Source organism: Terrapene carolina, unplaced genomic scaffold, assembly GCF_002925995.2.
Source record: "Terrapene carolina triunguis isolate 2854851 unplaced genomic scaffold, T_m_triunguis-2.0 Scaffold51347, whole genome shotgun sequence".
Classification (NCBI taxonomy): domain Eukaryota; kingdom Metazoa; phylum Chordata; order Testudines; family Emydidae; genus Terrapene; species Terrapene triunguis.
In genome coordinates, this window is record NW_020715698.1 from 701 (window position 1) to 12611 (window position 11911).

Genomic DNA, 11911 nt, shown 5'->3' on the forward strand with positions numbered 1-11911 from the left:
GGGGTGGGGCTGGGTGCATGAGGGGGCGGGGCCTGCATGAGGGGGTGGGGCTTGCGGGGGGAGGGGTGGGTGCTGGAGGGGGAGGGGCCTGGAAGAGTGGGAGGGGCTGGGTGCCTGAGGGGGAGGGGCTGGAGGAGTGGGGTGGGGCTGGGTGCTGGGGGGGAGGGGCCTGGAGGAAGGGGACTGACTCCCCCTTTCTTCCCGCCCCCAGATGCGGCTCTCTACAGCTGCCTGGACGATGGGGAGGAGCCCGCCGCCCTCTTCCCCTGCCTGGAACCCAGTGCATTGGTGAGTCCTTCCCTCACCCTGCCCTGCCTTTGGGGTGCTCCCAGTGACCCACCTGCTCCATAGCACCCCCACTCCCCATCCCCCCGGCAGCAGGGCCCCAGCTGCCCCTCAGAGCAGGGCCCTCTGTACACTGGGGGCTGCCGGACTGGACCCCAGAGAGATACACGGGTGACCCCCCCACTTCACCCCTTATCTCCCCCCTTCCCCCTGCAGTTTGACGACGGTTTCGACCTGGGCATGGACACCAGCCCCCCAGAGCCGCCGTGGGACCAGATGCCAACCAGCCTCTTCCCGGGTGAGCCCAGCCTCCTCCCAGCATTTGGGACAGATGGTGAGGTGGGGTGGAGGGATATCCGTGTGCAATGGGGCTGCCCTGGGGTGGGTGGACGTAGGGGGCGGAGGGATATCTGTGTGCAATGGAGCTGCCCGGGGGCGGAGGGATATCTGTGTGCAATAGGGCTGCCCTGGGGTGGGTGGATGTAAGGGGCGGAGGGATATCTGTGAGGGACTATTTTCTAACCCCTTTTCATCCCCCGCGCAGACCTCCAGGTGAAGTCCGAGCCCGTGTCCCCCGCTTCCTCCCACAGCTCAGACTCCTCTATCCTCTCCATGACCCCCGACCCCACGAGACAGGTACGTGCCCCCCCTTGGCCTGGGAGACGTCCCCAGCCCCCACACTCAGCTCTGTGCCCCTGTGGCCCCCACACTCAGCTGTGGCTCCCCCCCAGGCCGCAAGCCCAGACGACGTGATGGGAGTGAAAGCCGAGCACCCCCCGACTCCACCCTGCATGTTTGGGGATGTCCTGGCCCCCCCCAGTTGGCACCGTCCAGATCAACCTTCTGCCAGCACCGGAGACACAGACAACGCCAGGTAACCAGCACTGGAGGGTAGGGTCTGGCTGTGGGGGAGGGTCTCTGGCGACTAGGACCCGGCTAACAGGGGGTGCTGGGGGAGCGGGGCGAGGGGCTGGCTCTGCGGGGGGGCGCTGGGGGAGCGGGGCGAGGGGCTGGCTCTGCGGGGGGCGCTGGGGGAGCGGGGCGAGGGGCTGGCTCTGTGGGGGGGCGCTGGGGGAGCAGGGCGAGGGGCTGGCTCTGTGGGGGGTGCTGTGGGGCTGGCTCTGCGGGGGGCGCTGGGGGAAGTACATCGCACTCTCTCGCAGGGAAGCCAGTGACTCCCATCAAGGCTGAGTCGATCCTGAGCCGGAAGCTGCCCATCCAGCCAAAGCCGGTGGTGGTGGCCACCGTCCCGGTGCAGCCCGCGGCCACCCCCAGCCCCACCATCCTACTGCAGACGGTGCCGGGGGCCCAGCCGCAGCCCCTCAAGCCAGCCATCACAGGTACGGGCACGGGGCTGGTCCCCTCTAGGGGGCGCCCCAGGGCAGGCATTGACTGGCTCGGGGCGGGGGCGTGGGACTCGGGGCTGGTGCGTGTGTGGGACACTGACCCACATCCCTCCCCGCAGTCCCAGCACCGTCTGTCGTCATCTCCCAGAGCGACCTCCTGCACCTCCCGCTCTCGGGGCTCCTCAAGGTGCAGCCCCCGGGGAAGGAGGGACCCCCGGCCAGGCTCCCCCCCAGCGCCCCCAAACCCGAGGCCAAAACCATCGTCCCGGCCCCGAGCCAGCTTGGACCCTGCAACCCAGAGATTGACGTGAGTAACAGAGTGCGGCCGGTGCCCCTCACTCCCGACCCGCAGCCTCTGCTAGCCTAGCCCAGCCCTGCGCACCCCATCTCTGCCGGTGCCCCTCAGTCCCGACCCGCAGCCTCTGCCAGCCCAGCCCTGCCCCCCCCAGCCCTGCCAGTGCCCCTCAGTCCCGACCCGCAGCCCCTGCCAGCCCAGTCCTGCCCCCCCCATCTCTGCCAGTGCCCCTCACTCTCAAACCGCAGCCCCCTGCCAGCGCAGCCCCACCCCCTCAGCTCTGCCAGTGCCCCTCACTCCTGACCTGCAGCCCCCTGCTAGCCCAGCCCTGCCCCCCCAGCCCTGCCCATGCCCCTCACTCTCGACCCGCAGCCCCCGCTAGCCCGGCCCCGCCCCCTCAGCTCTGCCGGTGCCCCTCACGCCCGACCCGGAGCCCCTGCTAGCCCAGCCCCCCCGTGCCCCTCACTCCTGACCCGTAGCCCCCCCTTTCTGCCTGCCCTCGCCCCCAGGTGAAGGTGCTAAAGCGGCAGCAGCGGATGATCAAGAACCGGGAGTCGGCCTGCCAGTCGCGCCGGAAGAAGAAGGAGTACCTGCAGGGGCTGGAGTGCCGCCTGCGGGAGGCGCTGGCTGAGAACGAGCGGCTGCGGCGGGAGAACACCCTGCTGCGGCGCCGGCTGGACTGCGTCCTGGGCGAGGTGAGCGCCCCCCGCAGGCGAGCCAGGGCAGGGCACCACGGGGGCTGTGCTCTGCCGGGGTGGGTCACAATGGTACATTCCAACACCAAGCATCCCCCCCATTTTGATACATAATGGTATATCTCAGCAGTAAATATCTGACCCCATAGGTAGCATAATGGTACATCCCAGCAATCAGCTCTTTTCCCCCATCCCAGCACAAAGCACTCCCCCCCATGCAGGGATCATAATGGTACATTCCAACACCAAGATACTCCTCATGTCATAATGGTACATTCTTGCAGCCACAGTATCTTCCTCCCCCCATCATAATGGTACATTTCAGCAGTAAACTGCTCCCCCCAGTTAATGATCATGGTGGTACATCCCATAACTCCCCCAGGGGTCATGGTGGTATATGTAGTAGCAGGCAGAACAGGACCATAATGTTCATATTGTCTGTTTCTGGGATGTTCCATTGTGGCCCATGTGGAGGGGGAAGGGAGCAACCCCCTTGTGGGACATTCCATTGTCTGGGGGGCGGGCGCTATGGCCCCTGTGAGAGTAAGGGATTGTGAAGTCTCCTCCTGGGATGTTCCATTAGCTCCACTGTGTGAGGGGGGGGGGGAAATTGCTTTCTGGAGAATTCCATTAGCAGTGTATCCTGGGAGACTCCATTATGATCTTTAGGGATGTACCATTATATTCCTTGTAAAAGGGGAGTTTAGGCCGTCCCATTGGGATATTCCATTAACACCCCTAGAGAGGGGGGGGCACCAAACTTTTGAAGGGGTGTTCCATTATGATAGTAACAGTGCGGGGAGCAGGAAAATTTTGTTTCCTGCTAGGAGGTTCCATTATAGTGTGTGGGGGGGTGTCTATCTCTGGTAGGATGTTGCTTTATGATAGCAATTTTGGTGGAGGGGAGCCAGTAGGACAAACCATTGTAGGGGTGGAGCTCTGGGTGGGATGTACCATTATGATATGGGGTGGGAAGTTGGTGGGACATACCATCATGGCTGCCTGGTTTGGAGGGGGAGCTCTGCCTGTGGCTGGGATGTACCATTATGATATGGGGGGGGCAGCCCTTGTTGGGAGGGTGGTTTCGCTCGGACCGTACCATTCTGACACCCCCCTGCCCCCTTGTCTCCAGAGCAGGGAGCTGAAGTTCAGCCCTGGGAACCGGAAGGTCGTTTGCGTCATGGTCGTGCTGCTCTTCATCGCCTTCAACTTCGGGCCCGTCAGGTGAGGCCCCGGGGGATTGTGGGTAACGTGTCCCAGCATCCCCTGGGAGCTCCCTCTGAGCCCCTGTATTGCACTGCCTACCTGCAGGGGATTGTGGGTAACGTGTCCCAGCATCCCCTGGTACCCGCCCTCGTAGCCCCCGTATCACACTCCTGCCTGCAGGGGATTGTGGGTAACGTGTCCCAGCATCCCCCGGGAGCTGCTCTCTTAGCCCCTGTATCACACTCCTGCCTGCAGGGGATTGTGGGTAACATGTCCCAGCATCACCCGGTACCCGCCCTTGTAGCCCCCGTATCACACTCCTGCCTGCAGGGGATTGTGGGTAACATGTTCCAGTCTTCCCTGGGAGCAGCCTTGCCTGTCTGACCCCTCCCTCCCCCCCCAGCATCAGCGAGCAGAAGGCCGTGGAGACGGCACCGCCCAGGCAGGGGGCGGGGGCCGGGCAGAGCCGCCGGCACCTGCTGGGTGTGGTGGAGCAGCCGCCGAAGGAGGAGCCGAGGGAGCTGCGGGAGGAGCTGGCCCCCGCCAGCGTGGGCAAGACCAGGTTCAGGTAAGGGCATGGGGCTCCCCCACCCCCGCAGCTCCTCATAGCCGCCGGTGACGCTGCTCTCTGCTCCCCCAGGAACCTCACGGCCGCCCTCTCCGGCATGAAGGACTTGATGCTGCGGGACCTGGACAAGCTGTTCCTGGCCTCCGACTGCCGCCACTTCAACCGCACGGAGTCGCTCCGGTGGGTTCCCCAGGGCCCCCGGCAGGGACTGTGCATAACGTATCCCACAATCCCCTGGGGGCTCCCAACGTATGCCAATGGGCAGGACCCCCCCGTGTAAGGGATTGTGGGTAACATCTCCCAGAAGCCCCTGCAAACTGTCCTTGGACGGGCAGTAGCAGAGCTGCTGCAGTGAGGAATTATGGGTAACGTATCCCAGAATTCCTCTGGGGAGCAGCCCCTTTAGTCCTGTGCACACATGAATGGAGCCCTGGCTGTGAGGCATTGTGGGTAACCTATCCCACAATCCCCCTGGGCACCGCCCCCGAGTCCCGCTTTAACCCTTCCCCTCCCGCTCTGCCCCCCAGGCTGGCGGACGAGCTCAGCGGCTGGGTGCGTCGGCACCAGATCAACCGCAGGAAGCCCCTGCAGTCCCGCAAGCCACGCACCAATCAGGTGAGGCCGGAGGGGCGGGGCAAGCCGGGGTGGCTCCACCCACTGAGGGAGGAGCCAAGTCTGTCTGTGTCTGGACTGCAGGGAGAGGGGGCTGGGAGCTGCCCGGGCCACAGGGCATTACCCAGAATCCTGGGTGGTTTTACCCACAATCCTCTGGGGGTGCCAAGTGCTGGGCTGTTGCGGGGGTTCCCCGGTGCCCCCCACTGACCTTCTTCCCCATCTCGGTCACAGGAGTCGCCCCAGAGGAAGGTGCCCAGCCCGTCGCGATACGTCCCAGCTAGCCCCCCCGAACGCCCAGAGAGGTAAGGGGCCCCCGGTCTCCCCAAAGCCAGCCAAGCCTCGCCCTGTGCCCGGATCGGGGCCGGCGTCCCCCACAGGGACAGGCCCTGTTCCCTGACGCCCGTCTCCGCTTTCAGGGACTCGCTGAGCGAGCTGCAGGTCTACCAGCGCCCCGACCGCACGGAGCACCACTTCATGGACGCCATCGACCGGCGGGAGGACACGTTCTACGTGGTCTCCTTCCGTAGGGTGAGCTGGGGAGCTGTGCCGCGGGGGCTCCCCCTGGGCAGTCAGGACTCCCCATTGCCCCAGGGCAGCGCCAGGGGCTGGGCTGCAGGGAGCTGAGCGGGGGGCAGCAGGGGGCTCTGCCCAGGCAGTCAGGGCTCCCCATTGCCCCAGGGCGGCGCTAGGGGCTGTGCTGCAGGGAGTGGGGCAGGGACAGCGGGGGCAGTGGGGGCGCTCTCTGCGTGTCTGTCTCTCATTCTGGTCTGTCTGTCTCCTGGCCCCAGGATCACCTGCTGCTCCCGGCCATCAGCCACAACAAAACCACCCGGCCCAAGATGTCGCTGGTGATGCCAGCCATGGCGCTGAATGGTACGGTCCTGGCTCCCTGTGCTTCGGAACCGCGATAACTGGCCCCCACGCCCCGCCCCAGAGCCAGCCGCCTCCTGGCGCTGGGCGAGGGGTCCCCGTATCACCAGCCCCGCCCCAGAGCCAGCCACATCCCAGCGCCGGGCGAGGGGTCCCTGTATCCCCCGCCCCAGAGCCCGCCGCATCCCAGCACCGGGCGAGGTGTCCCCGTATCACCCGCCCCACCCCAGAGCCAGCCGCATCCCAGCGCTGGGAGAGGGGTCCCCGTATCACCCGCCCCTCCCCAGAGCCAGCCTCTCCCCGGCGCCGGGTCCCCGTATCACCCGACCCGCCCCAGAGCCAGCCGCGTCCCGGCACCGGGCTGACCCCTGTCTCTCCCCAGAGAGCCTGTACAACGCGTCGCGGGGCTTCGAGGTGATGATGCAGATCGACTGCGAGGTGATGGACACACGGGTGATCCACATCAAGAGCTCCACGGTGCCGCCCTCCCTGCGGCGCCCCCCGGCGCCCGACAACCGCACCCAGGCGCCCTCAGTGCAGCCCCGCCCGGGCCGAGGCCCCCTGCGCTCCGCCCGGCGCCCCCGCACCTTCTACCTCGGGGAGCAGGGTGAGGGCTAGCCACGCCCCTTGGCAAAGCCATGCCCACCCAAGCTAGCCACGCCCACTCGGGACTGGCCACGCCCCTTGGCAAGAGCCACGCCCGCCCGGGGCTAGCCATGCCCCTTGGTGACAGACATGCCCATCTGGGCCTCGTCTTGCCCCCTGATATGCCATTTTGGCAATGGCCACGCCCCTATGTGGCTAGCCCCGCCCCTATCGGTAACAGCCCTGCCTATGTCGAGGCTCATCCTGCCCCTTTGTGGATAGCTCCTCCCACCTGAGCAGCACTAACCCCGCCCCTTTAAGAGAACCCCTCCTCCCCGATGATCCTAGCCCCGCCCCCTCAGGCACTGCCCCTTCCCCCATGGGTGAGGGCTGGCCCTGCCCCTTAGCGACCACCCCTCCCACATGAGGCAGCACTTAGCCCCGCCTCCAGCCTAGGCGGGCTGGGGAACAGAGCTTGGACCCCCCCTTCCTTGGGGTGACCCCCCCTGTGCTAGGACCTGGCCCCCATTCCCGTGGGGGGGTGATCCTGCCCCCCCACCCCCGTACTGCACTATCTTCCCCTGTGGATATTTATAGACTGGGGGGGCATGATGAGGGACCGGGGGGGCTCCCCTCCACAGGGCCCCCCCCCCTTTTGTGGATCCCCCCAGCCGGATCCTGCCCCGGGGGCTTTTTTACATCTATAAATAAAAGCGAGAGGTGACTGAACCGCCTGGCTCCTGTCCTGTGGGGGGGCCCCAGTCTGGGCAGGTGGGGGAGGGTGACCCCACACCTAGCGCCGCCCTGGGGCATGGGGGCAGCCCGGCTGGCTGGGGTGACCCGCGCGTGGGCCGGGCTCTGGCCCTGCCGGTCGCTCTGGGGAGGGGTCCGTGCGGGGGCAGGGTGCTCCCGGGCTGGGGGGCAGGAAGGGGGCGGGTCCCTCCCTGCATTGTGGGTCAGGAAGCTCTGGACAATGGCCGGGCGGGGGCCGGGCTCGGGGCTGGGGGGCTCCATGCTCAGCGATGGGGCCGCTGCTGCTGCTGCTGCTGCCGCTGGCCCGAGGTACGGGGGGGAGATCCGGGGGGGAGCAGGCTGGGGAGTGGGAGGCCCCCCCGGGAGCCCCCTGATTTATCTGGGCACCTGCTGCCTGGGGGTGGGCATGGCTGGCACTGTGTGCGTGTGTGTGTCTTTGTGTGTGTGTGTACCCGGCTGGCACCGTGTGTGTGTGAGTGTGTGTGTGTCCAGCTGGCACCATGTGTGTGTCTGTGTGTGTGTGAACCTGGCTGGCATCGTGTGTGTGTGTGTGTGTGAACCCGGCTGGCACCGTGTATGTGTCCCTGGCTGGCACCGTGTGTGTGTGTGTGTGTGTGTATGCGGCTGGCACTGTGTGTGTGTGTGTGTGTACCTGGCTGGCACCGTGTGTGTGTGTCTGTGCGTACCCGGCTGGCACCGTGTGTGTGAACCCGGCTGGCACCGTGTGTGTGTGTGTGTGTGTACCTGGCTGGCACCGCATGTGTAGTGGGGGTGATCGTTCCCCCCCCCCCCGACTGATTCCCACGCTCAGCGCTCCCCCCCTCCCGGAACCCCTCCCCGAGGTCCGGATGCCGCCGGGACAGTCAGAGTCGGGAACAACAGGAAAACAACAGGAACAGGGGGCAGGACGCGGGGGGGCAGGATGTGGGGGGACTTGGGGGGGAGTGGGGGTGGATTAATAAAGAATTAAAAGGCTGCAGGGGGGGGATAATTGGTGCCCGTTCATTAGCGGGGGGGTGGAATCGGTGCCCAGTAGCGACAGGGCAGGGGGTGCCCGCGCGCCCGCCTGCAATTATTGCCGATTAGTGAATGCAAATGAAAGAATTGATGGGTGGGAATTTAATTGCACGGGGGGGGGAGGGAATTAATGGCAATGAAGGAACCGAGGTTAATTAACGGGCAGAGGGAGCCGGTGCCAAGGCGGGCGAGGGAGGGGAGAACAAACGCCAGGTAACGGGTGCCAGGGGCAGCAAGGGGGGGGGGCGTAATTAGTGCTGTTTAATTAAGGGGGGGGCGGAGTGGCCAGTGTGTCAGGATTCCTGGGTTCTCTCCCCGGCTCTGGCAGGGGAGGGGGGTCTGGTGGGTTAGAGCCGGGGGGAGGGGCTGGGAGCCAGGACTCCTGGGTTCCATCCCCAGCTCTGCCACTGCCATGCTGGGTGACCTTGGCCAAGTCCCTTTCCCCGCCCCATGCCTCAGTTTCCCCATCTGGGCAATGGGGATTAAGATGCTGACCTCCTTTGTACAGCTCCGAGCGCCTTATAATGCAGGTGGGGCTCATTCTCCCCAGTGTCCAGGTGGGGAAACCGAGGCACCGAGGAGTGACTTGGCCAGTGGCTGAGTCCGGGGGTCCCGGAAGCCAGCCCTCCTTGAGTTGTTATAGTGCGGGTCTAATGCTGGGTCATGGTACTCCTGCCCCCCCCCCCCCCCCCCGCCCTGTCGGATGGTGGGAGCTGCCACCTCGAGGGCCCGAAACCCGGGACGTCCGGGCTGATCCTGCGCCCCTGTAGCCGGGCCGCTGGCCATGCGGTGAGCACCCGGGTGCCTTTCCCGGCTGCCCAGACGAGGGCGATCCTGGGAACACCCGGGCGGGTGGCATAAGGCAGCAGTGGGCACTGTGGCAAAGCAGGAGGGTTGTGAGGTAGCTCGTTGGGGTTTCTGGGGTTCTCCTGGCTTTTGAGGAGGTCCCAGGTGGGTGACGGACGCTGGAACCACGGGCTGGGGAGGGGGGCGGCACCTCGCTGGCGAAGGCCGTGTCCGGCGGTTAAACGCTGGCCTTGTCCTCACGTGGCCTCCCGGTTCTGCTGTCCTGGGACAGTCCCGAGTGTGGGGCCCTTGTCCCAGGATAAAGGGGCCTTTCGCCAGTGTGTGTGTGGGGGGGGGGAAGGCCCAGCGGTGGCCAGTCCTTGGGTGGCTTCAGGAGAAGAAATGGCACCAAGTCCTGTTTCCCAGGCGAGTTCCTGGCTACGAAATCCCCCACGCCTGCTCGCAGCCAGCCCTGTGCCCAAGGAGCTGGCGATGTATTGGGGGCCGTGTGTGTCTGTGTGGGGCAGGGCAGCGGGGGAAGTTCTCAGGCCTGGGCCGTACAGCAGGTCGGATTCGATGCGCTAATGGGCCCGCAGGGCCGTGACGGCTCAGGCTCCCCCGTCCCCCGGCTTTGGGACAGAAACGCAGAGACCTCGAAATGCAGATGCTGGGGGATGGGATGTGGGGGCAGGGCCATGGGGGCCGGGAAAGGCCCGTCTGGCTATTTCCAACCGCTCCTTTCGCTCAGGTAAAATCGTGTCGTGTCCGTGTGCTCAGGGGACGTCACTTCGCTTCCGTTTACACGGCCTAGTGACCACCACTGCTAGCGGCCACGTGAACGAGCCAGTGTCACATTACGCTGGACTGAGCTATTCGGTGCAATGCTAGTGAATGGTGCCCTAGTAAACAGAACCCCAGGGGTACGCTAGAGGGCGGTGTTATATAGACTGCTCATCAATCACTGAAATTCTTATACTGAATGGCATATACTAATATGAGAGCTAGTGTTTTAATATTGTATTATATATATATATACTGCTATATTAATATATTTAATTACATATATATAACATTAAATAAAATTATTATATACAGTGTATTGGAATATAGATCATCTTAACATTTGAAATATCTATAATCCAATATTGAAATTGCCTTAATGATATAGAATGACATGTATATGTATTATTGAAGATATGTTATTTTAAAATATTGAAGATACTATAATACTTAATATATGTTCTAATAAATATTAAATAGAATCACTATTATATAAGTATAATATATTAAAATGGTCAATATAATCTAATCTTAAAATTAATGATATATTTGACATTTCATATGATATAGTCATATCGAGATATCAATATTCAATAGAAGATCTATTGTGTTAATATTATAGGTATCTATTATGTTGAAGATTAAAATATTGAATATACTATTTGCTGTATATAATATTGTAATATATTTTATATATACAATTATATTTCAAATATGGTTCATATTAAATATATCTTATCACATATATTTACATTTGAATCACTCTCTAATATTTCAATAGTGCGTATAATAGATTTATGAACGTTAAGGTTATTTTCATGTTTTCGTATTCCATGTAGTATTATATTAAAATAATCCCGTGAACTCAGCTCCGTTCCGTGCTCTCGGCCCGGGGGGTGCAGTGTATGAAATCCGAACCCAGCCGACGCGACACGTTTGAACGCTGTATCCTCTGACGCGATGGATTTTCTGTCGCATTGTCAAGCTCCCCTGGGCTACGTCACACCCAATATTCCATCATTTCATCCCATCCAGAACTGGAAACCAAATTAACAGAAATGCTCGACCCCCCGCGGGCTGTTGCCCCCGTGCCTGGGTTCTCTGTGCCCATAGTGGGGCCGGCTGGTTCCGTCCCCATTGGGAGATCCCCCGGCTGGGGGGCAGCGCGGAGCCGTCCCTGTAGGGGACGGAGCTAAAGGGGGATTGGCTCCTTTATCCTGGGATAAGGGCGTCTGTACCGGGGGCTTATCCCGGGATAAGGACCCCTGGGCGAGGTACAGCCGGGGCTCTGGGGTAGGGGTGGAGGGCTGGGGAGATGGGGTCTCCATGTCAGAGGGTGTTCTGACCCCCCCCGTCCGTCTGTCCACCCCCCACCCAGGTCTGACCTGCGCCCGGGATCCCTGCGTGAACGGGGGCACCTGCCTGGCACACCCCAATGGGAGCCGCTCCTGCCTGTGAGTTGAGGGTAACCCAGGGGGAGGGAGCTGATTGGTGGGTTTTGGGGGGAGGGAAAATGGGGGGCTTAACTCCCTCCCCCCTCACCGGATTCCTGGGTTCTCTCTCCCCAGGTGCCCCCCCAGCTTTGTGGGGGAGTCGTGCCAGTTCCAGGACCCGTGCCGCCCCGAGCGCTGCCGGAATGGGGGCACCTGCTTTCCCCGGCTCTTCCACCCCTCGGCGCCCCCCACCTACACCTGCTCCTGCCCCCCAGGGTTCACCGGGGACGAGTGCCAGGGGGCCGTGGGCGACCCCTGCTTCCCCTCGCCCTGCCAGAAACGTGGCACCTGCCAGCGCCTGTCCAGCGCCCAGTACCGCTGCCTGTGCATGGAAGGATGGACAGGTAGGTGCCCGGACGCATGGGTTCTATCCCAGCTCTGGGAGGGGAGTGGGGACTGGTGGTTAGAGCAGGGGGGGCTGGGAGCCAGGACTCCTGGGTTCTCTCCCCAGCTCTGGGAGGGGAGTGGGGACTGGTGGTTACAGCAGGGGGGGCTGGGAGCCAGGACTCCTGGGTTCTCTCCCCGGCTCTCGGAGGGGAGTGGGGGCTGGTGGGTTAGAGCAGGGGGAGCTGGGAGCCAGGACTCCTGGGTTCTCTCCCCAGCTCTGGGAGGGGAGT

The 11911-nt window shown here is 63.0% G+C and overlaps 1 protein-coding gene and 1 long non-coding RNA gene across 3 annotated transcripts in view; both read left to right on the top strand.

The window, feature by feature from the left end:
- LOC112118512 (cyclic AMP-dependent transcription factor ATF-6 beta) overlaps positions 1-7184 on the top strand; it is a 7845-nt gene extending 661 nt beyond the window's left edge. Inside the window, exons 2-16 of the mRNA XM_026647136.2 lie at positions 212-288; positions 502-583; positions 830-921; positions 1017-1159; positions 1429-1625; positions 1751-1938; positions 2436-2621; positions 3754-3845; positions 4231-4395; positions 4468-4575; positions 4923-5010; positions 5242-5312; positions 5427-5538; positions 5799-5883; positions 6263-7184. Coding sequence (XP_026502921.1) covers positions 212-288; positions 502-583; positions 830-921; positions 1017-1159; positions 1429-1625; positions 1751-1938; positions 2436-2621; positions 3754-3845; positions 4231-4395; positions 4468-4575; positions 4923-5010; positions 5242-5312; positions 5427-5538; positions 5799-5883; positions 6263-6498 — 1922 coding nt within the window. The 3' untranslated portion in view covers positions 6499-7184. The remainder of the gene's footprint in view (positions 1-211; positions 289-501; positions 584-829; positions 922-1016; positions 1160-1428; positions 1626-1750; positions 1939-2435; positions 2622-3753; positions 3846-4230; positions 4396-4467; positions 4576-4922; positions 5011-5241; positions 5313-5426; positions 5539-5798; positions 5884-6262) is intronic.
- Positions 7185-7482: 298 nt separating this feature from the next.
- On the top strand, positions 7483-11630 carry LOC113405858. Of its 2 annotated transcripts, none has more exons than XR_003900008.1 (3): positions 7483-7527; positions 11180-11255; positions 11370-11630. It is a non-coding gene; the product is annotated as an uncharacterized LOC113405858 (long non-coding RNA). The 2 variants fall into 2 exon arrangements; XR_003900009.1 differs by lacking the exon at positions 7483-7527 and adding an exon at positions 8950-9024.
- Positions 11631-11911: the final 281 nt, after the last annotated feature.